Consider the following 27,817-nt stretch of genomic DNA (forward strand, 5'->3'; position numbering starts at 1 on the left):
CCATCCATCTAAATGTGTTTCAGAAAAATAACCAGAAATAAGAAAAACCACTGTATGTTGTTTCCCAAGTCTTATCTCTGCAGAGACTAAGTTTTTTTCTTTTACAGAAATGACACAACTGCTCTTTTTCCTTAGGAAAAATAATGATGAAACAGCACTGACTATGCAATGACAGATCATTGTTAACTCTTCCTTCCAACCCAAACTGAGAGGTACACTTTGCAAAGGGGACAGCAAAAACCAGGTATTAAGCAACATGCAGAACTGGCAATGTCAGCAGCCCTGACAAGGATACTCCTCTTTGACACCTTTGCTAAAGCAGAACTGCTACTTACTGAACATCTGTCCCCAGTGAAACACACTGTGGTTTCATCACAGTGCTTACACAGACTAATGGATTCTTGTGAGGAATGAATTCAGCACAGCAGCTTCCACAGAAAAGAAACAGGCAAAGAATACAAGTGTACTTTTGATGAACTCAACTTGATCAAGAGTAAATGATCTTGGACAGAAAAAGCAACATCAAAGACAACCAAGAACCCCTTGAGCAGAGACTAGTTACCATGTTTTACAGATCAGGCCTCCTGCAGACACAGCCTAAAGCTAAGATGAGGTAATACATACTACAGTTTAATCAGGTGAACCAGGTTCATACCCTACCTGAACTTTTGATTAGATGCTGACAGACTAACACCTGTTTAAACTGATGTGTGGATCCGAGATTTTTTTGTTGGCTCTAGTGGTGAATGATAATAGCAAGAGATACCTTGACAGGACTGAAGGCAGAGGCACTAGGCAGGGTAGTAGCACAGCTTTCTTGGTTCAACCCTGAGAGTGACTGAATGCAGAAAGAAAGAGAAGGCAGTAGCAGAGTTAGTGAGTAGCTGACAGGTCGTACACAAAGGTGGAAGTAAAAATGAAGAGGTGATCACAATCACATTCTTAGAAACACTCAACAAGCAACACATCAAGCAACACTTGCTGAACTATAGTTTAGTTAGTTACTTCCTACCCTCCTGAACTTTCTGGGAGGTACAGTACTTCTTTTACATATAATACAGTAACATTAAAAACAGAATTAAGGACATCAAGTGAGGCAAAAACTTCTTTAGTAACACCTATGCCATCAGACAAAAAGAAATTTTACCCTACAACAGTCCATTCTAGGCCATCATTAAAAATAAATAGCTCTCTTTTTAGTGTTTTGAGGATGTTATGCATGTCTGAAAAACCAGGGAAACCCAAGTACAAGAGGCTCAGTAATACACACTTTGTACCTGCCACAAACACTAACGACTGGTCCTTGTGATTACACACAAAGTAGATGAGATTCTGTGGGTAGAATCTCACTCTTGTGGAAGATGTCAGTGTCAGGATTTACAGTGTTGCCACAAATAAAGTGCAGTCCCATTTCAATTATGACCAATATCAAAACCAGCCAAATAAATAACTTTTCCTGTTTATAGAACAGGGGCTGTAGTTGTGCCCATCTGCCACTGACAGGTGGATCAAGAAGGCCAAATCCTATGTCTCACTGAAAGCACCATCAGAACTTTAACATTTGAGGACTGAATGGCTCCCTATGCTTTCTGAAACAGCATTCAAATAGCAAAGTTACAGTTCAGCACAGGAAAGAGCATCAAATGACACCTAGAAACTCTACAGGTACTGAAAGAGTTAGTTTTCAAAATATTTGGGAGTTAGTTTTCAAAACATTTGCAACTTTTCTGCCACTTCAGGACAGCAGAGCCAGAAGGACCAGAAGGGGAGGTTTACACTCAGGGCAAGCCTTAAACACAAATGTTTTTAGGTCCTGTACAGACTTACAGCTAGTCCTCAAGATTGCCTCTTGCTCCAGAGCAGGGCAGAACCAAAATGGTGGTTTTTAAATTTTTATTTTTTAAGAGTTTCAAATATCACTTCACTTCGACAACGCATTAGCTAGCACATGAGAACATTAAAATCAGCCAGAACTAGATGCTCTGTAACATCATTGTATCTGCTTATTCCTGAATGAAAAGAGCAGGGCACGCTCGACACAGACTAACACTATGCACCCAGCAGCGGGCACAGGGAAGGGGACACAGCACAGCACAGGGAGGGACAATCACAACACCACACACCGCATGCTCTTCACCTGCTTGCGAGTGCCTGGCCTCCTTTTAATGGTATTGGTGTTATTGTCAATCTCAAACACAGAGAGAGGCTCAAAGCCATTCTGTCAGGGACAGTAAGGAAAGAGAGGGAAGAAAGGAAGAAGTGATGCAAAGAACGACTGTGAGAAAAGGCAGCCACAACACTGAAGGAGCCAGGATGCTGCAGCTCAGACTTACACCACCCTCTGCACATGCTGCACGCAGTCTTTAGGTCTAGCACTGAAGTCACAAAAATTTCCCTGTGCCAGAAACAACTGCAGATACAGGGAGTGCCAAAGGAGAGCCCAACCAGAACTCTGCATGAGCCAAATAAGGATATTTTAAGAGAATTTGGTTATTAAACATTTGAATACACAAACAAATGCCAACGGTCTGACAGAAAACTCCAGGGTACAAGTCTGCATAAGCCAAGTCCTGCTTACTTTATCCATACCATTATTATTTGTAACACTCTGGTGCTTAACTTAAACAAAGTCTTAACTTCAAATGTTTCAGAAATTTATGTGCTAACAGTAATATGACAGACTCAGGTCGCATTTGAGACCACAACAAGAAAACAACACAAGGAAGGGAACATAAGGCAGCAATGACACAAAGGTTGTGAGAGGAATGAGGTCACAGCAGCTGCCTGATGCTTCTGAAGTACCTTGTGGGCTTCACAACAGAGAAATTGAGCAGCAGTTAGAGAGGATGTTTTGGGGTTTTTTTCCCCCTTCGACACTACCAATGTTGTAAGAGACAGTGTAAGAGAAAACAAGAACCTATTTAGAGAAAAATGAGATTTAGAAGCAATGAAGGCTGAAGCCAAGTCATTAGTCAAGTCTGAAAGCTTGATACCAGCTCTAAAAGTAATCTCCGTTGTAAGAGATGGAACGATCTTTGTCAGAACAGCAAGAGCTTCTGACTAACATAAAACTTTTATTTTTTCAGAGAGGCCAGTGATTACATTTCTTCAACAACATTTTAGTCTGGTTATCTATCACAGGCTGACCCAAAGAAATCCACCACAGTGTGTAATGAAGTTCTACAGCCAGACTCCAAATCACAGGGGTGCAGGAGGAACTACAGCTAAAGGGAAATATTAACATTCACAGAAGGTATGGGCAATCATTCTGGGACTTCAAACCAACTGTCCTGACATTGTTTATAAACAGAAGGAAATGGTCAGAGTAACCTGTGCAACATGAACACATTTTAATTTTAATTAGTGATTAACAACAGCAACAAGATGACCAAAAGAAATACCAAAGATTTTAAAAAGGAGATTCACAACTGAAATTTTTTGTTAAAGCAGTAACAATGCCAGATGAGCAAAGTAGTAAAATAAAAGCTCTATTTTATTTGCTTTTTACTTGCTTTCTAACTACTTATTAGATTTAGTACTTTTAAAAGCTTGTCCTTATGTCATCAGAAATTAGACCTAGCTAAATTTCAAACCCATAAGGATAGGGAAAATGTCAAATGAAATACAATAGAGTATGAAAAGGTAAAAGCAATGCGAACTCTTATATTTTTAAAATGCAAACTGACGACCATTTCCTTGATGTTGAACAAGTTTTTACCATATAAAATACATTTGTGTAAACAAAAGATGGTATAAATTCATGAGCCAGTATGGGCCTAATGTTTCAGTTATAGTAATAGCCAGAAACAGCTGCCCTGGCATATGTGACCATTAGGCAGAGCATGGATTTCCACAACAGAAGAGAGCTACAGATCAGACACATCAGCATTTCAGACACTATTATAATTTAGTGCTGCTGAAAAATGTGAGGAACCAAAAGAAAAATGAACAGAGAAAATACAGCTTTCAGTCCTTCCTTACCAGCCTGGTCACTCTTTTTGTGAAGTAAAAGGATGCAACTTGGTTAAAGAGAAGAAAGGAAACCAATAACAATGGAAGCCAGTTTCAATGTAGTCTCAGAAAATTCTGTATCTTGGTTTACAACAAAAGTCATGTGATCACAAAATCAAATAGAAATCGGGTTCCTACAGGTGTCTTCAAATATGTTCCAAAGACAAAATCACTGACAACAGAGAATCATCTCAATCCAAACTACCACTGTTCTCCTGCTTTTTAGGACCTAACTATGAAAGCACATTTTAATATGCTCATTGATAGTGATTTCTCTAGCCACATGATAATTAAATTTCTGTCTAACATTTTAAGCTTTCTTTCTCACCCAAAAAGTGGTAGTCTTACAAAAGCAGAAAACCCAAAAAGTCTGAACGAAGATACAGTAAATACCTTAACCACATTCAGGAGAGAGACACTCTAACCAAGAGCACTGCCTACAGAAAATTTAGGCAGATAATGGAAGCACATAAATCAAGAAAATAAATTCTAGGCATGCAGTCATGCAACAGCAGACAAATCAGGTGTATTTTAAATTTTCTAGACATGGATTATGATATTAATTAGATTTTTTAGTTATGCTACATTGTTTAGATGCCACAAAGGAAGAAATAGCATAAAACATGAAATATGTGCACACTTATTTTTATTTTTGATAAGTGTTTAAAATAGATTATTTTTAAGACATTTGCACTAATAAACAATAAAACTGTATGAGGAGTATTTAATGATTTGTAGCATTCATAAATAGAACACTTTTTTCTTGTGCCAAGTATTTCTAACCCCCACGTGCAGGACACAGACAAGTTAAAGCAGAAGGCTGTACTAAGCAGTAAAATCGCTTCCTTGACACTGAAGAGCACATCAATTAGGAAGCAAGCTAAATGGAGAAGAAATCAAACTAGAACAGTTAGAGGTGAATTTTTCATTTTAGAAACTGTTCTTTACTATCAGTAATTTTCTTCTCCTCTCAAACAAAATATAAGCTTTAATTATTTTGTGCAAAACATCATGGTATTATTGGCAAATGTATGACAGCAAAAGTGTCAACATATTCATAACATCATACTCCACAGCTAAGCTACTTTTCAAAGGAGATGGTCATGTTTTATGCTATTTAGATTAGCTCTAAAACAGTTGGTCTAATCTGAGACAATCATAACATGTTGTCATTTCTATGCTCTAGAATCTGCCACAGAAAAAGGCCATTACGTGCAGGATCTTACCACTAACAAGGCACTATCATCAGTATGCTGAGACCTTCTGGATGGAAAGGGACACTGGGAGGTGGGAGAGATGGAGCAACGTCAGAAACACACACAATGTCAGAAACACACGGTATGTGAACAGACAGACATTTTGGAACATGTACTGCTTGCTTATAGCACTGTGAGGCTCTTTAAAACAATCCATGAAGTGTCTGTAACTCTGTAGGAATACACAGCCTCACGACCCAGGAATTACAGTGCAGTTGTATTACTTAAGGAATCAATTATTCTGCTTTCTGTGTTGTGTCAAGCAAATACAGAACACTATGCATTCACAGTGCTGACTCTGGTAGAACAAAGGGCCTTTTAAAAGAATAAATTAAGAACAGAAAAACATTAAGAAAAAAAAAACAGCAAAAAAACTATTTCAATTACCCCATGTTTTGGTAATTTTCTAACAAAAAGAGTTAGTTGGAAAATGCTGCTAAAGAACGGTCATATTTGTTATAATATTAAAAGTTTTGACCTGATTAACACTACCTAGTTTTCATTATAAATACTACATTACTGCAAAACTATAGTAGAAAAAAAACTTTAAAAAAATTATTCATTTTTCTGACAACCCTCAGAATTCTAAAGCTTAATATTTCTGGGACAACTGGTGATCTAATAACAGAAAACTGTGAGAAAACTGATTTGTGAAGGATGATTGTAACACTGTAACTTGACTGAACACTCCTGTTAGAATATAAACTGCAGTGCTCACAAGGAGCAGGTTAGAATAGAATAAGAAATGTATTTTCTGCAGAGAACATAGGAAAACATACAAAAAACAATAAAACAACACACTTGGACAGGCAAACTACACGAACACAAGAAAATACATTAAAAAAACCAACCCAAGGCTTAAAAATATGTGAAAAAGCTATGCTATAACCCAGTTTTGAGGTATTTTCCACAATGAGCAAAATAACTCTGACAGAGAGCTAGGAATTTAAGTGCTGACATCCCTACTAATGCTCTTATTGGACTCTTACCTCACTATCCATTGGACTTTGTTTCTGAGGACTTAAGGAGGCTTTTTGCTACACAGAAAAAGAAAAAACAAAACTTAAAATAATACCACAGAGAAAGAAAAGCTCACAACAAAGCAGCATAACTTAAAAGTGTTTGAAAACAGGTCTCAATTTTTTAAATAGAACATGCACTGGGTTCACTGAGCTGAAACTTCCCTGATAGTAAAAAATCAGTCTTTATTTCACATTCAAACAAACAAAAAATTAAAATTATGGATATGAAAGATGCATAGTAAACCCAAAATACAACTCAGGGGAGGAATTTAACTGCTGAGAATAAAGTGGTCATGAACAACAAAGGAAACAGAAGAAAAATACCCAAAAATCAAACCCAAACTAAAAACCAGGAGATTCATCAATGAACAACATGCATCCTTTAAGTTTAATCTTTAACTAAAAGACTGAGCTGAATTTTTAATAAGCAGCTTTAGCACAAAATAATGCCAGGGGCCTAAGAATAGTTGTTGCTAAAGAAAAGCCTAGTTACAGGCAGCTAAGAACACCCTTTTTCTAAACTAACTTTATATATTAAATATAAGCAATAAACCATGCTTTGCCTTTCTGCAGACAACTCTAAACCCAAAATAAATATTAACTTTAACATTTCTTAAATTTGAGATGGTAATATTCAGGTAAGTGACCAGAGCAACAAACAGTAAAACAAATTTAAATCAGCTATCATATAAATAAATTGGTATGTTAAGAAGACATGAGTGCAGAGATAGAAACAGTGAAGACACAGTGTTCAGAGTGAGTGCCTGATGTACTATAGGTCTGTACCCATGCTTTACCCAGAACTAACTTATTTTATTATCACAAAATAGCACCATAGATCAGGCAGCATTATATTTTTGTGTGTATGATTATTTTCTCCCTGACAAATTTGTCTTCAAAATTAAACTGCCTCTATTCCTTCTCAGATAAAGGCCTCTTTTTTCTTAAACCAATCAATCCCGTGACATCTATGCAAATGAAAATTGAAAGTATGAGGTGAAATATGCAAAAATCAGAATTCTTTGCAACAATCACATTTTGGGTAAATTTTCCATCTTTCTCCCCAGTTCTAGCTTTGCCTGTGTTAAGCTACAGCACCAACACTTAATGGATTTAAATGGTATTTGTCCAAATTCTTTATAAAGTGCCAGAAGCGTAACATACAAGCAGTAATTAGCATGGCAATTAGTTATAATTAAGGGATTTAGAAAAGATAAAGTATGAAGTAGGTACTGAAAGGAGGCACCTTAACAAAGTCCAGGACAGCTTCTCTCTGAATCTGCTTAGTCCTCATCCTCTCCTCCTCGTACTGAAGGGCTGCCAGCTGGGCCTCCCGGCGGGTGCGCTCGATGTGCCGGCGGTGCAGCTCCGAGTCTGCGCCGGGCACCTGCAACCAAACAGGCCATCAGCTGTGAAGCCAGAGCTGCACCTGGGCTATGGAGAACAGCCCACGTCTTGTGGGTGACATCAGCTTGGTTTTACATCAAACTCATTCAAATTCGAATTCTATGTGTTACCTGGGTGTGGTGACTTGATAGCGAGAGAAAATAAGGTGAGTCAGGCAGGGGTCTGACAAATGCAAAAACAGAGAGTGAGTAGACTTTTAATCTTAAATCCAAAAATTTTGCATACATGAATTGTCAGTGACACACAAGTAGCTGATGAAATCAGAAGAGTAACTGTCTACTAACAGCTGTGATGATGATTTAACACTGTGAATGACAGATTTTGTGAGTCATTTCCATTTCTTCTCCTGAATTGCAATAACATTTTTTTACAGCACAAGATGTACCAGTGGGGTCTTACACTTGGTCTACTACATTGAGATACTCAGTACTTTATATGCATTCTCTAAGAGTAACGAAACCATGATCCAAGAGTAACAATCACATGGTCCTCATTTAGAGGAACAACTGCAAAGTATGGTTATTTGAAGGAGAGGAAAATAATAAAATAAATCAGCAGAAACACTCAATTTCTTTTTCCCTACCTCTCTGTCCTGTCCACATAACTCCTTAGTACTTGATGCTCTCTGTCCTGCATCAAATTTAGAGTTTCAGGTCTTCGTAATTCATCTGTATCCCTGCAGGTAAGACATCAGGTGGAAGGGGATTTGGCCACTGATGCATATAGACTACTGTCAGATTAGTTCTACTCTAGGTTACAATTGTTTTTGTGAGAGAAATGTCCAAACAATTAGCTTCAGATAATCACAAAAGTGAAATTTGGACTAAAGAAATCACATTGTGATACCAAGTCAGATCACAACTGCAGTCTATAATTTCACGTAACTTGCTGAATTAACAATGATTTCATAATACACAAAGATGGATTCTCTCTTTTAAGACAATATTTGGGTTATTGCAGGCCTTATTCTGCTCTGAAAAGAGCAGAATTATTTTAAACATCGGGACCCTTTGGTATTTTCAGCACAAATCTGCTCACCTCACCAATCAGGTGACTGCCAGTGACCCAAGCCCTCAAAGTCACAAGGTAAACAAGAACCCATCTGGCTCATATCCATCATATCAACAGTAAGAGAGAAATTTTGCAGTCAGTTCCTTGCCAGGAGGCAGCTGTTAGCACTGAAACAATTCCCAAGGTCCACAGCCTACAGCATGTACCCTGACATGTTGCTGCCTAGAAACAAAGTTGATGGAAATCAAGGAGCTTACTCTTGACAGCCTAAACTCTGCGACCTTCGCTCCTGGGGCAGCCATGGAACACAGACACACTTCACCATGCATTTCCAAAAAATGTCAGTCCAGCTGGCTGGGTGCACACTTAGGGCCTTTTCCTCACAGAGATGAGATGTGGAAGACCCAGATGTTACAGGTCTCTTCTGTTACTTTAATTAGCACTGAAGCACATGACAAACCCATTACTTAGAGCTGTTTTGAACAGACAGGACTGGGTTCAGCTCAGTGCCAAGGAGTGTGTTCAGAGCAGAGTACACACAGCTTTGTTGCATCAGGAATGCACCACAGTCTGTCCAGAGGCATAAACTGTATTTGTTTAATTGAATCAACTAATATAAGTACTCTTGAGATGAAGTCTGTGTTACATCCAACTTTCAGAGTTTTAATGGCTCCAGCATGCAAAAGAAAAAAAAAAAGAAAAAGAAGAGGCTGGCTGCCAAGGCATTTGCACAGAATTACTGTGGAAGCACTTTACAGCTTGTGGTTGCCACAAAATAAAATATTTGACTAATACAAACTCAAAATACAAAAAATTACTCATGGTCATATGGCTGTTTTTACACGATTTTGAAGGCAATAACAACATGATCTCGTTTTAGTGCCTTAATTTCACTCTGCTGCAGCACAGTAAGCTACAATTCATTCAGACTGCTGATTAACTGCTTCTGCATGGAGACCTGCTGCTATCCTCAAGTTAAATTTTGAAATCACTGGATAGCTTACTGAGCTACAACTTCCTTTATCATTAACATCTGTCTATGCAAACAGCAGCTCTCCCCAGCTAACCAGCCTTCTCCTATTTCCTGCAGATTTATCACAGAAATCAGTGTTTCTAAAGTTTAATTATTTCCATGTTGACCACAAATGTTCAAATAAAAAAATAAGTAAGCAAAAAAGCAAAAAATCTAATTTTCAAACCAAGAGCACTCCCCTTTTTGGGGGAGAGCATGGCAGAATTGCTATATCACTTTATACCTGACTTGTGGACAGGATGAGGACTGCTGGCATATGCTGAAATAGCTACCCCCCTTGTATCAGTACAGCTACTGTATCTGCACATTTTCTGCACATTTCAGAATGCCTATTAAAATGTTGCCAAAACTCTGGAAAAATTTATACACTAATCTTGGTTTCATTTGTCTTTCAATACCATTTTAGAATCCATTAAAAATTGGTTTCTACTGACAGCATAAGTAATGACATACTTAGGACTAGCAGTTGTCTTTTCCACCACTCCCCCCCCACCCCCAAACATTCCAAGTACAACTGGGCTGGTTTTCTGTGGGGTCCCTGCAAATTCACTGTCACTCCCCAGAATAGTGAAATGCTTCAATAGTATAAGAAAGGTTCTAGCAATTTTCATTTGCAAGAATTTGCTTCTTTTTTATCTTTTATTTGCTTATTTTTTTAACTAGACATCCAAAGTTCTTTTTAGAAACCTAACCACCCCTCATAGATACTCTGTCCAATTCTGACCTTTATTTTACAGATAAGCACTCTCTCCAATAATCATTAAAGTAATCATTAAAGAGCATGGGCATACTTCATCAAATTAAGCAACTTGTTTTCAGAATTGATTCCTGTTCTATCCCTTCTGCTGATGTAGGCTCATGATTATGGCCCAGAAAGGTACTTTTAAAAATAAATGAATCTCCCATTCCAATAATTGGGAGATAATTATAATACCAACAAAACCAAAACCAGCAGGAGTCAACGAAGAATGTGTCCTCATGGCACATCAAATACTCCATAGTATCTCTATCCCTCCTGCAAGTGCCTTTATCCCTTTTGTCCTCTATGTACTACAGCTTAAATCAGCCATTCAATCAAAGCACAAATTAAATCACAAAAAGCAGATATTAAATCAGTTTAAAAACATGCACTTTAATTATGCAGATTTCTTTAACCAACTGATTTTAAGTCAAGTATTGGCATAGAACAATTATGCCTTTTGCTCACTGCCATTATTAGAATTCCAATTCCTAATCTGGAGCAATAACTTATCAGAAAAGTGCCACACACACTTCTGGGAAAGCAACAGGAAACAATGCCATTTTCCAAAAATCGGAGCAATAACTTATCAGAAAAGTGCCATACACACTTCTGGGAAACAATGCCATTTTCTAAAAATGTTCAGTAGATACATGCTCTGCATTCATCATGAAATTTTGGATAAAATTGTTGTTGCCATAATAATTCTTACCTGTTTTGATGTAAATGTCGTCTTGTATCCTCCGTTCTCTGAAATTCTCTGATGGATACAGGCTTTACTGGTGAGCTCTAAGCAAAAAAACCAAAAGACTAAGCTAGCAATTTATTCAGAAAACTGTACATTAATGCCAAACAATCTCTTTGTAGAGCTCCATCTGTAACCACTGGTATTTAAAACACCTGACAACGAAGCCCAAAACACAGGTCAGGGATGTTCATTTCCAACCAAGCAAGTTCACTCTTTTTTCTCCAATGTAAATAAATAATAGTTTCAAGATTAAATATGCATGCTGATAATTTTAGACATTTAAAACCTCTATTAAGAATCATGCAGAGAAGTTCATGTAGGTATAAAATTTGTGTTGAAATGTAAATACACTCTACAAGTGTAGAGCAGTGAAGACTGGATTCTCAAAAATACAGAATAAAGGTCTGTTATGGCATTCTAAAGACACGTCCCAGAAGGACTAAGAAAGCAAAACATGGGATTAATAAGACCACTTTTGGTTTAATTTGAGCAATGAAATAATTTATCCTATTGGGAACAGAGACATATTGCCTTTGATGTTATTTAAAAACTTCCACTGACACCCATTAACAAAAGAAAACAGAAACTTTTCAAGATTTTGCCAATTTTCACTTAAGCCTGCATGCATGCTGCTATATTGTAGTCAGCCTTCCTACAGTAGAGTATTTCGGATGGTCTTTTTAGAGAAACTACTCCTTCTGCTAAAAGCAATTTAATATTTATGTCTAGATAGACCCCAAGGAATAGCTGCTGTGATGCTGACCAATGCCTTTTCCCTATCTACAGCAAGGAGTCCTTGGGTTGCATTGCCTACAGTTGACTTAGAAAAGTTTTGCTCTTCTGTCTGTGCTTCAGCTTCTGTGATCTGATATTGAATTTCTGAGCTTTGCAAAATGAATGCATCACTCATATTTGTGTGACTGATTTAAAACACAATAATATAAAGTTCACAAGATAGGGACCAAGTTCCTACATAAAAGCTGAAGATCCACTTTTTTTTTTTTCTTTCTTCAAATAGAAAATATCCTTCTGCTTCAAAACACACAGAACTTTGAAAGGACACATCTGAATCACAGCACCACAGTTACTGTTGAAGCAGAGCAGCCACAAAGATTTTTTCAGACAAGTTATTCACGTAGTCTGTACAGTGAGCCACTGACCTGTGTAACTGTGTACATAGGCATTAATAAAGACTGACAGAACACAGAAAGAAACATGAGGTGGCTAAAAATCTGTTTCTACAGGACTCTCTCCAGAAGTGTAACATCCAAACGACTTAACAGGCAAGAGTTTTCCCAAGGGCTTTGCTGGGGCGTGTGAACGGAATGAACACAAGGAGAAGCACCACCTCGCTGGAGATGCGCCGCTGGTCGATGTACGCCATGAACTGGGAGCTGAGGCTGTCTGAGTCCTGGCACTTGTGCTGCCTCACCTCCTCCTCCTCCTCCTCCGTGGCACAGCTGTCAATGTAGTCGATCTGATCGAGATCGTGTTCCACTTGACAAACACACACAGAGAAAACACCCACAATTAGATAACCCATGAGAGAGGACAAAACCCAACGGTGCAGCACGGTCAGGAGCTAAGGTCCTGCTTTTTCTGCCATCTGGGAAAGCTCAGCCTGAAAGCTTCTGGATTTTGTCAGGACCACTAGCATTACATCAACAAATTTTGAAATAATTGTAAAATTTATGCCTTTTATAAAGCAACAAGGAACGTGTATCAAGGAGGTAGTTTTATACCGCTGGCTGCAAATACTTCAGCAGTGACTGAAAAAGTAAATACTGTGATTTCCTTTTCAAAACAGAAAACTATATATCAAAGTATTCCAGCTAATATCAAGACTGTACAATGACCTGTGTATATTCTGGAATAATTCCTCTTGGTTCTCTGTCAGAAAAATCAGAATGCACATAACACATCCTTCTACTAGTGTTACTACTACAACAAAATAGAGAGCAGCATGTCTAAGTTATCTGGATGCAAATACAATAAATATAAGAAGTGTACGTGGAAATAATGAATAACACTACAGAAAACAACAAAATTCCTCTAAAACAATATAAGGCACCTGCAATTTTATTTTAAAAGAAGAATGGAAAAAAATTAGGAATCACTGAAATGACAGCAAGAAACAGCACAGTTTGGCTGGTATTGATTTTTCTTTGTGTGGGAGATACTATGTAGGGCAATTTTTTCACTTGTCACTGCTCTTCCACATTCTGCTCAGGGATTCTGAGAGTCATGACACTGAGCAAATGCCCCTGGTGAAAAATATTACACTGGGGATGCAGAGGAAAGCATGAGTTCCCTTTCAGAGCACTAGAGCTTTCTTTTTTCTTAAAACTCTCCCCAAACTTGCTCCAGACTCTTGCAGACATTCTTCTTTACTCCCCCGCCCCTTTCCTGCTTGTCTAAAACAGACTTCTCTTTGCCTCACCACACAATCTAGCAACTGTTACTGCCAAAGCCACCCCCTCTGCTACTACAATCATCCAAAACTACATTCCTATATACTGTGGCTTCATTACATTTCCATCTCAGTTTCAAATCTTAAAAAAAAAACCCAAAAACCCCCAATTTCTCTTCTTTCCAGGCTTGCTTACTAAATAATGATGATGATAATAACAACAATAATACAGAAGAAGGTGAAAGATTTTAGTAGCTGTGTTAAGAACACAAAACTGCAATGCATCTGGATCTCTGACAGCCACATGCTATGGTTTGTGCCCCTCGCAGATACACCTACTCATGAACTGATTGTGCTCCAGCTTAAAAGTCTGCTAGGCTTTTTGAAATCCCTGGTGTGCAAAAGCCAAAGAACAAAATAAAGTCAGTTTTGGAGGCAGAGCTGGCAGCACTATCTGTTATTAAGAAGGCCCAACACTCCCCATGTCACCATGTCTTCAACTCTTCTAACTGCCAGAATTTAACTGTTTGAACTGAATTTTTTCCCCATTAATGTGTGAAAGAGTGTGAGTTAACTAAAAAGTTTCAGATATTTCTAGAAGGTGACAAAGAAAACAAAAAATTGTGGCACAAAAGACTAAGACCAAGAAAAGAAGATGGCAAAATATAAAGATGGGAAGAGGAGGGAAGAGAGAAGAAAAACTGGGAGCTGGGCATAGGTCGTTAGATGTAACTGTGAAGAGCAACACTTAGAAAAAATGAACTGTAGCCATCAGGGAAAATGAAAAACAGGGAGCAGCTGACAAAGAAGAAGAATCAAAGTATATGCAAATAAGATCTAATAATAAGTACTGCAGAGCAATGGAGAAGAAGGAATGATTGAAAAAACAAACCTGAAATACTGCTAAAATTAAGGCATATAAACAAAAGGAGACACTGGTAAAAGCAGATTTCTGGAAGTTAAAATGAAGAGGACTGGAGATCAAGAAACATGGAAAGCATGATCACCTCTTGAACAACTATGAAGGGGATCCAGTGAGACTGCACAACACCAAATGAGAAAGCACAACAAAGCACTGCTACTCACAACCACCAGCCCCTCCTGGATGATGTTAAAGTTTGGATTAATATCTAAAACTGGAATGAGACACCAGCTGGAAATATAAAATTCCCTGACAAAATTGCTCATCCTGTTCTGACAGCAGTCGGCACAGGGTACTGACAATTTACTACTGCAGTAAATTTCCCCCAGAAGCTCAAAGAGCAGAACTCCATGCACTGAAATTCAATATTCCAAAATACCTTTTGAAGCAGTTGAGACTTTAACATAGGACATAGGCAAAAGCTGACAAAAGTTTTCAAGAAAATACCAGTTCTGCTGCTATTTGATTTTGCCTTTAACATCCTTAAAACAACAGTATTTTTACAGTTTTCACAATGCAGTTTTTGTAATTCCACCTAGATCTTTCTGGGTTTTTTTTTTCCTCTTTAAACAAGCTACTATCTATAGGAAAAATTCTGGAACTTTAATAATGATGACAATAAATACAGTTAGCCAAAGGTCACTACTTACCTCCACCATTAATTACAACTGCACTCCCTCTGTTTTCTTGGTACTGACTCTCTCTTCTCAGTCTCTGCTCTTTGGTGAACTCTGCCACCCGTAATGGGAGATCTGAGAACTCATCTGTTGGCTTTGGAAAACAAACAGTGAAATCTGGAAACATTGTTCTTCAGAACCCTAATTTTGTAATCTACTACTTCTTGATTTGTACTTCAATAGCCCTGTTTTACAGCCACGAAACACTAATTTAAAGCAAAAGAAAGCTATAATGTATTGTTTTTAAAAAACATATAGTTGAGCATTCTTTAGAAATCAGCTGCCTACAGTTTTGATTGCAGTACCTGCACATGACTGAAAATATCCCCGGATGGAAAATCCTAGCACCTTCTCTAAAATCAAGCTAGGAGTCAAAGTGTGGAGTATAGCTCATTGTGACTTTAGGTCTTGGCTATTTTCTAGTTGCTCCAAGAGGAAAAGGGAACTTCTTCCTGGCAATAATAATTGACAATCTTTTTGCTAATAGATACTATTTTCCTGCTTGTAAATAGCAAACAGATTTTAGCGTTTTAAACAAAGGAAGAAGGCAAATTTGCAGCTGATTTCCAAAGCTGAATTTTCATGTTCAGATTTATTTTACTGAATCAACTTTTCATGAATAATTACAGTTGACTCAGCATTGTAATTTGATACTGTTACAAAGCTTTTAAAACGAGGAACGTTATTTTTCTCATTTTTTATGCTCCAGTAAATTAACCTCTCATGCACTGTTTTATACGTTTCTGTTAATACTTCCAGCCTGGGGTCTGTCCCATTTAAAATTAACCTTGCTTTTTCTCCAATAAAACAAGTAATATTGGCTCAAGGCAATTTGCACACCAGCACACACGTTACCTATGGAATGTGCTTCCAGATGCATACATTTAGTTATCTTTACTGTACAATCCTGCACTCAGCAAAAATAAAGCTGCAACACTTACTTCATTCCCTGACCATCTTTTGTCTCCGCTGTCCACACTATTGAAGCCAGAATCGAGTGCTCCGTATGGACGACTGGAATAGAGCTCCTCATGGCTGTCAAACACACAGTTTGAGTTACTGTGATATAAAAACCACCAAAAGCCTCTCAGCCATTGCAGAACAACAGCAGAATAAGCCACCAAGCACACCTGCAGCTTGTTCACAAGCTCAGCATGTCTGAAAACCTCACACTGCACTCGCTACAACAGAGCAGGAGACACGTGCTGACAGCTCACCATCCTTGTCAGTCAGCTGTCACCTGCCACTGCCTGGCCTTCAGAGCTAAGCTGATTCAAAGCATAGATCCACTCTTCAAACATTTCCCAAAGAGAAATTATGACAAAGCAAACTGGTCTCATATATCTCTGCTTAGCAAGTCAAACTTTCATTTTCTACTACTCATATCTTTTGGTTGAAAACCAATGTCAAACAAACTTTTACATAAATAAGCATAAATATGTACAAAATCTCTAAAGATACAGAATATACTATTTCTACTCAAAAGTACGTAGCATGTATTACATAAATGTCTTGTGTCATGATTACATTAAAAACTGCAGTAAGCTGAACAGTGTTTCAGACACATCATAATGTAATAACTGTAGAAGCACAATTTTCATTTACAGAGCTTTGTCAAGGACATGTCTAGACAAAAGCATTAGACATGTGCCCAGTGTTACAATACATATAACCAAACAGGCATACAGTTCTTTACATTTCTGGGCTTAGAAACTACGTAATTCAGCAGTACAGCCATCACAGATGTCAACTCTGGCAACTGCTGCAGATAGCTACAGTAAAAGAGACAATGGGACTTGTCTGATCCACTGCAGATGGCATTTCACAATGGCTCAACTGTCCTATTGGCACTCGATGCCCCAGGGAGAACTGCAGCAGTAATTACTACATAATGCACAAGGAAGAATGAATTTCAGGAAGCTAATTGCTTCACCCCATCTTAACTAAATTGCAGGTCATTTTCTCACTAGCATTGCTGTCAAGTTGCTGCTCCCTCTGAAATTCCACTTTCAGGAAATACTTCTTTTCAAATTATTACCATTATTATTAGTATTAGTATTAATGTTATTATCTTAATAGAAGACTGACAGACTACTCTCAAGGCCTGGTTTAGTTTTCAGATAGACATGAAATAGCAAAGAAGTACCAGGAGGGATGGAGGCTACAGATGAGACACATTAAGCTATGCATCTGCTTCTGTGCAGATGTAGACTAAAAGACAAACTCTTGCATCTGCATGGAGTTTTGATTAACTCAGAGGAGTTCCACTTTTACAGCTCTGTATTTGAGCAGAAAGATGATCTGGGTAATAAACCATCAGAAAGAAAAAAAGCCAAAGAAAAAACTGACTCCCTTCTTCTCGGTGGGAAGAAAAAAGAATGAGTATAAAGTCACCTAATGTAGTTAAAGAGCTACTAATTTGAATAACTGACAATAGAACCATGGTTATACTAACAGTTCATAGAACTTACATATATTTTTAAAACAGGGGTCAAAGAAAAATCCATCTGCAGTAGAATTCCATTTTAAATTAATCAATATTTTCAGCATCTCCTGAGCACCCTGTTGTAAATTGAACAGTTACTGCAAATTAAGGAGCTCAAAAATGAGGAAGTGTTTTGATACAAATTTTCTCTTAGCCTCCCTTTTCAACTGGAGAATTTGAAAAGCTTGACATCTAACACTAAAGTTAGCTGGAAGCTCAAAAATACATAAACACTGTGTCCAGGACTTCTCCTTTTTAACAAGAAAGCCACTATCTGTCTTCCCAGCTCTCACAACTAAACCCACCTATCCAATGCTACACACCTTACACATTTATAATCATACAGCGGCCATCCTAAAATCAGCTGAGACGTAAGATTTTTATTCCTCCCTGACCAACAAGCCACAAGGAACAACCATTAGGCATTTGGACAGATCAGAGCATTCTGGGGCAACTACAGCTTACAGGAAGCTGTGTAAGGCTTGAAATCAAAGGATGAGAAGCCAAATGCCTGCTAAGACCAACAATGAAAGACAGTACTTGCTGCCATTTCCATGCCACACTAAAACCTGTATCTTTACCCCCTGTAAGCAAGAACAGTTGCCCAAGTCCCAAAATATTCACTACACTGGTCCATCCATGAGTATTTGGTATTTTAAACCTTCTAGCTCCAGACTTTGCCAATGTGCCAGCAACTGCTACACAGCTTTAACTGCTCTGCCTCCTCTCAATCTCATTCCCTCCAGCACCAACCCGAGCTGCTCTGAGTTTCACTGCTGCAAATGAGACTAGCTTGTTGCAGCTGAACAAAACTTGCTACAAGATAAATTTCACATAGCTTATGTTTAGAAAAGGACTGAAGCATACAGGGATTCACTCTGGTTAAACAGTTTGATATAATTTGACAAGGCTAAAACAAGCAATTAGCCATGCTAGAACCTCCAACCCACTTACTTCCATGATGTTTCAGAGAATCTTGTTTTATTAGCAGTACCAACAGCCTTGCTATTAAAAATGTTTGAAGCAATGGAACTGACAGCATGAAACAAATGTCCCTGAACTTTAAGAGTTTCTACCACTCAACCTGCATGGCATTACACCAAGGTGATCAGATAAACCAGCAACAAGTCTAGATGGACTGACTGATACCATATTTCTAATGGTCACCTTTGAAGATAACAAACACAAAACTCTTGTGCCTTGCCTGGAAATATTAACTGTATGACAGCTGAAGGATTTTATTTCTTTCATCTCAAATTACATAAAATATACTAACTCAGGATTCTCTCTTTCACAGGATCATTCCACAATTTTCTTCTAATATGTGCTCTGCTCACCAACAGTTCTTCCATAGCTACATGAAGATGGAAGGTATTACCTCCAACACTAAATGCCCTAAACAGCACAGTAATAACAAATAATTCTACCACCAACTCTTATCTTCTCTTTGGTACAGAAACACAGCTAAGGCAAAGCCAGTTGAAGCTCATTTCATACTGCTGAGTCTGGTAAAAATTCTAGAGAATGCATCCTCAACTAGTTCTGCCCTTGTTTTTACATTGACAATTTCAAGCTATGATTAAAATACATTAATTCTTCTCATTTCACAAAAGCAATTTATGAAAATTTCCAAAGCAATATACAACTACAGACAACAACTAACCAGAAAAACATACAGCCCACTTGATTTTGAATTTCTCTTAAAAATTAACAAACTTATGTTAGAGCTAAACAGACCTAAACATTTTCTCATTTAGAGCCTTTTCCTTCCAGGAAAAGGACAGTATCCTCAGTATTATGCAGAAACCAGATGTACCACCTTGTACTGGAAACTGATTAACCCTTGGCATGCTCATATGCTGACCTCATCTAGAACAGTAACTTACGACATTCAGTGCTGATGAGGAATCAGTCTGTCAGTCCCTCATGGAAATTCTTCTTCATAAATCTGACCCATGATGATTTATTGTGAAACCCCCTGATTTGTGTTTTATTGCTGCTAAGGCAGTAGTACATCCTTCAGCACCTTACTCTTCCACACATTATTACTACCTTCAAAGATGACTGAAGTAATTTTTATATATGTTCAGTTTCATACTTCACTGACTCCCTTTCTTCTGTATCACATAACAGAAATAAATCTTAACTCCTGCTTTTTGCTAGACATCTTAATTTAGCAGCTGATATGGCTGACTGTTCCAATATTTGTGTTACAATGCCAAGCAGCAGTGCCAAGTTAAAGCTTGCCAGAAATAACAGTTTACTGACAGGGTGGAGATCAGCATTTACACCTGCGGTTTGAGCACAGCCGTTACAAAATTCTGTACAAAAGGTTAAAAATCACAGCTGGGATATTATTCAGTAAGTCTGTGGAAAATATTAAGATCTTGTAAACTGAACATAGATGTTAACAACACGGGACCATACCCCCTGTATTGTTTATTATTAATCTCTATTTACTGCATATCAGCTCTGACACTGCCCAGCTGATCTCTTGAACCACTTCTCACAGTGAACCACTTCTCACACACTGGTACCTTACTAGAGTGCACCATGAAATACCATAAACAATATTTTTCAAAGCCTCCTTAATGCACTTGCCAAAGAAGAATCCTTGATCTGTTTTTTATTTTTTTATAAAGTCAAGGTGGACTGACAAAATTTTCCTGAATGCCATTAAAACTGGGAATGTGGCTTGTGCAAAACTTACCATGATCCAAATCCCATGGGTCTCCTATCATAATCAGGCAAGTCTGGAGCTATCTTGCATGCTTCTATGTTCAGGTATTTAAATATATGAATTTTTCCTTTTATACATATCTTTAAAAAAATAATTTAAAAAAATCAAGTCAGTATCATTTGACAATATATTTTCAAAGTACACTACAGACATTCAAGATGCAGCTGAGAATAATAACAAATGAGCACATTTACATCAACCAATGTATCTTTTATTCTAATATCACAGCATTTTAGAGGAACAGCTATAGTGGAGCATCATGGGATGCCTGTAGTAGACAAATGGAAACTGTCCTCCAAGTACACCTGGTCTGCAGGCAATTCTGTCAGCTGGATGCTGAAATTTCATCATGCAAACAAGACATGAGCATTTATAAGTACTAGAATTTATACTCTTGGCATCAGAACAGATGCATCCCACCCATGCCCATATTTGAATGGCAGTGGCAGAGTGCCAAAGCCAGCTCAAATTTATAGTCAATGAAGGCAGTAACAGCTGTCTCTGCTTTCACAAGGAAAGCAAAACCCTACTGAAACTACAAGTGCCCCTCAGCAAAAAAGCAAAACCCTACTGAAACTACAAGTTTCAGCAAGTGCCCCTCTTCACTCTGATGCAGCAGCTCACAGTAGAACTTGTAATACTTAGGGGCTCGCACACCCACACTGAAAATCAAATCAGTCATTAACAATATTGCAGTTTCTAGTTCAAAAGGCAATTTGAGTACTCTGCTGCAAAGTGGATCAGCAAACTGCAGCACTGAGGCCTCAGTCAAAATTTTGACATTTGACTGACAGAAAATTAGTCCTGCCTAACAGAGTTTCCTCTCTCCTATGCTGAAAACAGAAATATTCAAGCCAACATTAGTGAAATTTGTTGTACTATTCCACAGCAGAAACTATTAATACAAGAAGAAGAAAAGGGATTTTTCAAGCTGTGCTACATATTTAACACTTGTATACAATAGAATGTATTTAAAGTTCTCTTGTTCTTAAATAACAAGTATGTAATATAATCCTTCAATTTATAACTTAGTTCTGTCCTTGTTAGCTGAACTAGGCATCTGATTTTGTAGCTGCAGTTTACCTGTGCAGGGGGGGACTGGAGAGGGTTGTTTTCTAACATGATGGTCTGAAGATGTCTGAGGTTCCTATAACAAACTGGTATTGTTGTTATTTTATTGCAGGAGAAATCTAATCGAATCAAAGGCAACTCAGCAAGCTCTGGAGACAGAAAACAAACATACAATTTAGAAGATTAAAAGAGGGCAAGAAAAAGCAAGGGTACAAAAATATGTGTTTCACATAAACACATACTTTTCAGCCTAAAGCATGCTGCTTCTAGCTCTCAGAGGAAGAAAAAGGGACTGAAAACAGAGAAGTGTTTCTGCTGTTATAGTGGACAGCCATTTTCTCACCTTCAGGTAAACGCACCAAATTATTTCTTCTGACATTTAGGTCTCGCAAGGACTCCAAATTGCCAATCTGTGGAGGTATTGTCTGTATCTCATTACAGCTCACATCCTACAAAGGAGAGCAAAGAATGAGTTATCACTGTCTAAGTCTCTGTTGACTAAAATATGCAGGTGTATTTAGGGACTGAGAAAAAAAGACAGGTTTATAGACAGGCTCTATTTATAGAACACCTCAGATCTGTATATTCATTCAATCTCACTGCTGACATGAAGCATTGTTCTCATTTTAAACACAAAGGGAAATAAAAGCTTTAATAGACTAAGCATTCAGATGTAGAAATGTATTTAAAATTATTCCATAGTATATCAGACAGCAAATTTACTACATAAAAGCTTTCTGTCAGAAATAAACATAGCAAGAACTCTAATTCTACCAGGCCTTCCTTTCTAGAATAGGGAAGACATATGAATTGACATGGATCATGTGCTCTCCAGTGCATCTTTCCCTCACATAAAATTCTTCTAAAATCCCTGAGTATTTAAACCCTTTTCTAACACCTCCATACAAAAGTAAATACAGTTAGAAACACTGTGGCAGACAGAGATTAGGCCAAGAGCAGAACAGTAGTAGTTGGAAATCAATTGTATACTCACAAGCTCTGTCAGCTGTCTGAGCTGTCCAATTTCTTCAGGTATTGAAACCAGCTTATTATTACTTGCTATCAAAACTTTTAGTGGTAACCTACAGAGGTGTACTGGCAATGTTGAAAGCTGGTTTCGACTTTTGGACAGAAAGAAAACAAAATAATCAGAAGTCTAATGAGAAATATTCATGCAATGAAAGACACATACAAAAAGCACACTCCATTTAGGTGACCAAATCAGTTGTAATGTAATTACTATAAAAGTGGTTCCATGAGGCTGTTCTTCATTACTTGTTTTATCTAGTTATGTGTGAACAAACTCTGAATATCAAGTATCAAGGCTGATCAGAGGCTTTTGAACTCAGTGTGGAGCAATGTGAGGCGCCCTTTCAGGTGCTCTGGTAAGTGGCCATGCTCTGCCACAAAGGAGCGAGTATGTTTGGGCTGAGTGCAAAAGCTTTCCTCATGCTAAAGCAAAATTGGTAAGACAACTGTTACCTGATATTTAGAAATGTTAGTGACTGTAAGTTCGAAACAGCCTCTGGGATATATCGAATGCAGTTCTGGTACAGATTAAGAGTCTCGAGGGAGACAAAGTGGCAGGCTTCTGCTGGAAGCTCCGACAGTCTGTTCCGTGACAAGTCTGAAGGGAGGGAAAAAGAAAGATTCAGTAAAGCTGCCTTAGAACTTCACTAAGTTCCTTGCTTGGCAAGGCTGTTTTGGTTAAAGAAGTTTAATATACTTTTCCTTGGACAGTTCCAATCAGCAGTCTATGGGCACAAAATATCCATGGGCATTACTCTCCTCCACAAGCTGCACTGTCATAAGGTAGTGGCAAAAGGCTCTTTTTTCTTTAAAGGTCAAGGAAAGCTGCTGCTTATAAATTCCAAAGGGCAGTTCCCAGAGACACACACCTCCAGTCCCCACTTCCTGACACGCCAGGCTCTGAGTTCTGATAGAAGCATTACCCAACCTCCAGGTATGACAAAAGCTGACTGCAGCAGGAGCTGTGATGGATATAAAGTTCAGCAGAGTGCACACAGGTAAGAAAGCATGAAAGTCATGGAAACTTCAAATCCACCAATACAAAAAGTTAATGGGGAACATAACAAAACCCCTTGTCTGTTCACCAATAAAAAATTTTAAAAATAAATTAAAAATTATCCCCGCCCCCCAATACACAAACACCAAGTGCTTCTTTCCAGCTGGTATCAGGCTCAAACATGACCTCAGCTTCAACTTGTCCAAACCTGATTTTGAAAAATCAACATTTTAAATGAATGTTTCCAACAGCGCTAATAGTGGGAGTTAAAACTACAAAATTACAGAAGTCAGCAATAAGTTTGCACTGCATATCTAGAATAGTTTCATTATTTTATGACAGAAAGCAGTTTGAGATCTTTGCCCTACTTTTCTTTTTGTGAAAAAGAAAACATTTTTCCCTTTTCTTCCAAGAGTGAAGAAAAACGCACTTACAGATTGCTAAGGCTCTATAAACATCCTGATCTGACCATCTGCTAATCCAGATAAAACATCAGATAAATGCATCAACGCAAAGAAATATCATTGTGAGGGATCCTGCTACCTGCTGCTGTCAAAGCAGAATTTTCCTACCTCTACAGCTTGTCCCAGGTGCTTTTCATTGCCAGAGTGTGAGAGAGACTGACCAGAAATAGAATGGTTTTCTGATCACCTCTCCCACAAACCCTATGCCAGATCCAGGGAAAAATGTTGGTGCAGGCAGAAGAATCCCTACTTTGGTGGAAGAGTCTATTCTTGGCATTTTAAAGCACTCACTGAACTGCAGCTTAAGTGGAAGCAGCAAATTAATTGGACTGATCACAACCTGCTTAAGAATCTGTAGGTGACAAAGGAGTCAACAGAGTAATTGTATATATCCTGCAGAACACAGCATACACTTCTAAGAATTGATGCAATGGATGCTAATTTTGCACTAGCTATCTCCCAGAGAGCTCTAGTATGTCCTAAGGTCCCTTCTGCTTTACTTCTATAGTTCAATTATAATTAAGGATTTAGTGAAAATGACAGCAGACTCCAGCCCTCCCCTCCAAGTTGTAAAGCTGCAGCAGATTTAAAGGAGAGTTTTAGTGCTGTGCTACAATGGTGCCCAAAATTGTGACATTCCTAGCGGGATCTCTGTGTGCCAACACTGTTGTAAAACAGGAGAAGAGAGGTTTTCAATCATACTGTCCCAACATAAGTCATGTATCCTGAAATATTTCTATCAAGTGCAGCTAGCCACATTGGAATTATTTACCATCCACACAACTTGGTACGAGGTTTCACAATACAATTGTATGTTACCATGCAATAAAGAGAGAAAAATGCAAATTATTTCAGAGAAGACAAGAAACAAGCAAGAGTAATTTAGAAAAAATACTTATTTCTCACACTGACTGGATGTTTAACCATCTATTTGAAAAATTATTACAACACTGGTTTAGATATAAGGTGTAAAAGTTTCTGAATTCCACCACTTCTCTCACGACATAGCAGCATCCTTCAGCTCACAGCTTTATCCCTCTTTCACACAGCTGTGCTGCCAAAGGCAGTCTGAATTCTACCCATTTTAATAGAGAAACAGGCATCACAAGTAGTGAGCCCTATTTTCTGGCAGAAAAGTGACAAAAAGTTTCTTTCTACTCTGTTTTGGAAAGGGTTTAACCACAAATATGAGAATTCTCATTTGCTTTTTGTTTCACTTTACCTTACCAAAGAACATCTAAAAACTATTTTTTACATATTGTGCAGACCAAAAGGCATGAATTAGTCAAGAACTTCACATGCTCTGAACTATGATTTAGTATTGCTACAGAAACAACTCCCTGCAAAAATAACACCCGGCATGAAGAAATGAAAATACATTTTTTTAAGCAACAAATGAGCTCAGAGTGTGATAGGAAAGAGACACCAAAGCTAGTTAGCACCAATGAATAGGTTTTTCCAGACTTCTCTCAATCTACAGTGATTTTTAAAACTTGGCATTTCTATTTAGCAGTAGACATTCAGTGGGAAACAGATTAAATCAGCTGAATTTTGATGCTGCAGTATAGTCTCTTAAATCATTCAAAAATGGGTCTAACCAGTTACAAGTTTGGTTAATAAGTTTAGAGCATTTTTATTCATGATGGCCATAAGAATGCTGTCTTGTACACAGCATCTGTGATTTCATGTGCCCAAAGGGGGGAGCCAAGAGGGAGGGTTGGCCAGGACCATAAAAACAGGCAAGCAGTAGGAAAATAACAACTAAGCTAAAACAAGAGTTGAGAACTGAGTAGAGAATTAGACAGAAGCAACATATGACAAAATACAGTGTGAATTCTGAATCTGCAAATTCAAGAACTGTTTTTGCTTATTTGCAATCCTTGCTTTGTCCCCCCCAAACCTTCAGTAAGTATTTAAATTTCCTAAAGTGCAGAATACAGCATTCCTAAGATTCAGTGACATTTTTTATTTTGTTCAATTTCTCTGGAATCCTCTCCCATGCCAGAAAAGGAGACCCTAAATGTGATCAGAAATAGGGCAGAGTACAGCAGTCACTGCATAAACAATTCAGCAATTCCATCCTCTGCCCATCACCTTCCTCAAAACAGCTGAAAGAGAGGCACAGTTATAACAAAACCCAGAAGATAACAAAAGCATTCCAGTGACTGGTTATATATTCACATATTTGCTGCCCAGCAGCACAGCTCTAGCTGGTGTTTTTCTCAAAAGAGAAAGTGTAAGTGAGGTAACGGAAAAAACTAAGGTATTTCATTTAAATTTCATGGGTTAAAATCACTGTTACCAGAAATCTTCTTTAAAAAAAAAGAAAAGGCTCTCCTAGTTTACTAAAAATGGATGTGTTTCCTTGAAGGCAAGATCATGTGGAATTTTGGCAAAGAGGAAGCATTCTTTGGAACTAAGCTCTTCGTGAAAGATAAAAAAGCCAACAGTACAGATACAAAATGAAATCACAGAGCAGAGTCAGATCACTGACCTTTTCCATCTTAATTAGGATTCTGTGGAGAAAGCCAGCAAATCCAATGTTAAATGTGACTAGAGATACACTGTGCTTCAAATTGCATCATTTGGCACTATATGCCATCTCCTCCTGCTCAAAGAAGGATGTTCCTCTAACATCAAACATTAGCAGGTCTGTGTTCACGCATTTTTGACTTCAGCTGTAACACAAATTTTGTCTCCAAAGCACAATCAGTGATGCACAAAGATGCATTGTTCAACGTATGGGATACCCACTACCTACACTACAAAGAGAGGGAGCTGCAGCTCAACTGCTGCTGGCACTCAGACCAGTGGGTGGTGGTGAATTCCAGCTCATCATGAGATGCTGATGGGATCAGTCCATTAATCCTGTTGTGATGGAATACAGCTTCTGCTCTCATTCCAATTAACTACGACAAAGGCAGACACTACAGACCTGGGCTTTGATACAAAATTTTGTTAATAAAAATCTGCCTTTTGTCATCAGAGACCTGCACATGCTCCCCACATAGTTTCAATTTTTATTTTTTTAAATTTAAAGCAGCAAAGCCCAGATTTTGGCTGTCTATTCAAAACCAAACGTCTGCAACCACCACAACACCTGCTGGCAACAATGGATGAGAGATTGTGGCACTGTCAGCTGTGGGCTCCCCCCCATGATGTAACATGGCTCCAGAACAGTCCCTCTGCAGCTGTGTGATGTCAGCCATGAACTTGCTGCAGTGATGCAACAACCCTGGTATCTGTGAATTGATCTGAATCTCAGTGGTGACACTGGTGGCTACAGACTGCCCTCGGCTAGAATTACTTCATTTTTATGGCAAGCAAATGGTTTTTTTCCCCAAAACTATGAGACATGTGTTGTAGCTTGAAAGCACATTCATGGTTTTCTTTAATAACAGACAAATCTAAGACACATGAGCTTGCAGCTGACAGAGGAAAATATATTTTCTTATGAATAATTAAAGCAGCCAATCAAGGACCAGGAGGCTGACAGCCAATACAGCCACAGAAGGCAAAAGGCAGCACTAACTGCTTTAGGAGAAGGTGCAGCTGTTTAAGAAGAAGTACCAGAATCCGGAAGTGTGTAAACAGCCTTTTTTTTTTTTTTTTTTTTTTTTTTTTTTTTTTTTCCCCTCCCACATACACAACTTAAAGACCAGAAGCAAACTCCACACTTTCACACTGATAACAATAAAACCACCATTGCACTGGAGAATATCCTAGAATTGGGTGATGTAGTCTTGATGATATGGAAAGCAACTCACTAGAACAGCTCATTTACAGCTACTGCTC

General features: G+C 38.1%; 1 protein-coding gene across 14 annotated transcripts in view; it reads right to left on the reverse strand.

Annotated features, from left to right (window-relative positions):
- LRCH3 (leucine rich repeats and calponin homology domain containing 3) overlaps positions 1-27,817 on the reverse strand; it is a 58,764-nt gene that overhangs the window by 12,139 nt on the left and 18,808 nt on the right. For 6 of the 14 annotated variants that reach the window (XM_041405723.1, XM_041405722.1, XM_041405729.1 and 3 more), the window contains exons 2-17: positions 23,015-23,159; positions 22,527-22,653; positions 21,876-21,981; positions 21,545-21,681; positions 20,432-20,541; positions 16,178-16,271; positions 15,210-15,330; positions 12,576-12,724; positions 11,192-11,268; positions 8,280-8,372; positions 7,807-7,858; positions 7,536-7,676; positions 6,257-6,304; positions 5,238-5,291; positions 2,138-2,218; positions 767-838 (exon numbers count right to left, since the gene is read on the reverse strand). In XM_041405723.1, coding sequence (XP_041261657.1) covers positions 767-838; positions 2,138-2,218; positions 5,238-5,291; positions 6,257-6,304; positions 7,536-7,676; positions 7,807-7,858; positions 8,280-8,372; positions 11,192-11,268; positions 12,576-12,724; positions 15,210-15,330; positions 16,178-16,271; positions 20,432-20,541; positions 21,545-21,681; positions 21,876-21,981; positions 22,527-22,653; positions 23,015-23,159 — 1,607 coding nt within the window. The remainder of the gene's footprint in view (positions 1-766; positions 839-2,137; positions 2,219-5,237; positions 5,292-6,256; positions 6,305-7,535; positions 7,677-7,806; positions 7,859-8,279; positions 8,373-11,191; positions 11,269-12,575; positions 12,725-15,209; positions 15,331-16,177; positions 16,272-20,431; positions 20,542-21,544; positions 21,682-21,875; positions 21,982-22,526; positions 22,654-23,014; positions 23,160-27,817) is intronic. The other 8 variants (XM_041405735.1, XM_041405731.1, XM_041405733.1 and 5 more) reach the window with 5 other exon arrangements.

The sequence above is a fragment of the Onychostruthus taczanowskii genome, unplaced genomic scaffold (assembly GCF_017590055.1).
Source record: "Onychostruthus taczanowskii isolate IOZ18803 unplaced genomic scaffold, ASM1759005v1 scaffold24, whole genome shotgun sequence".
Classification (NCBI taxonomy): Eukaryota; Metazoa; Chordata; class Aves; order Passeriformes; family Passeridae; genus Onychostruthus; species Onychostruthus taczanowskii.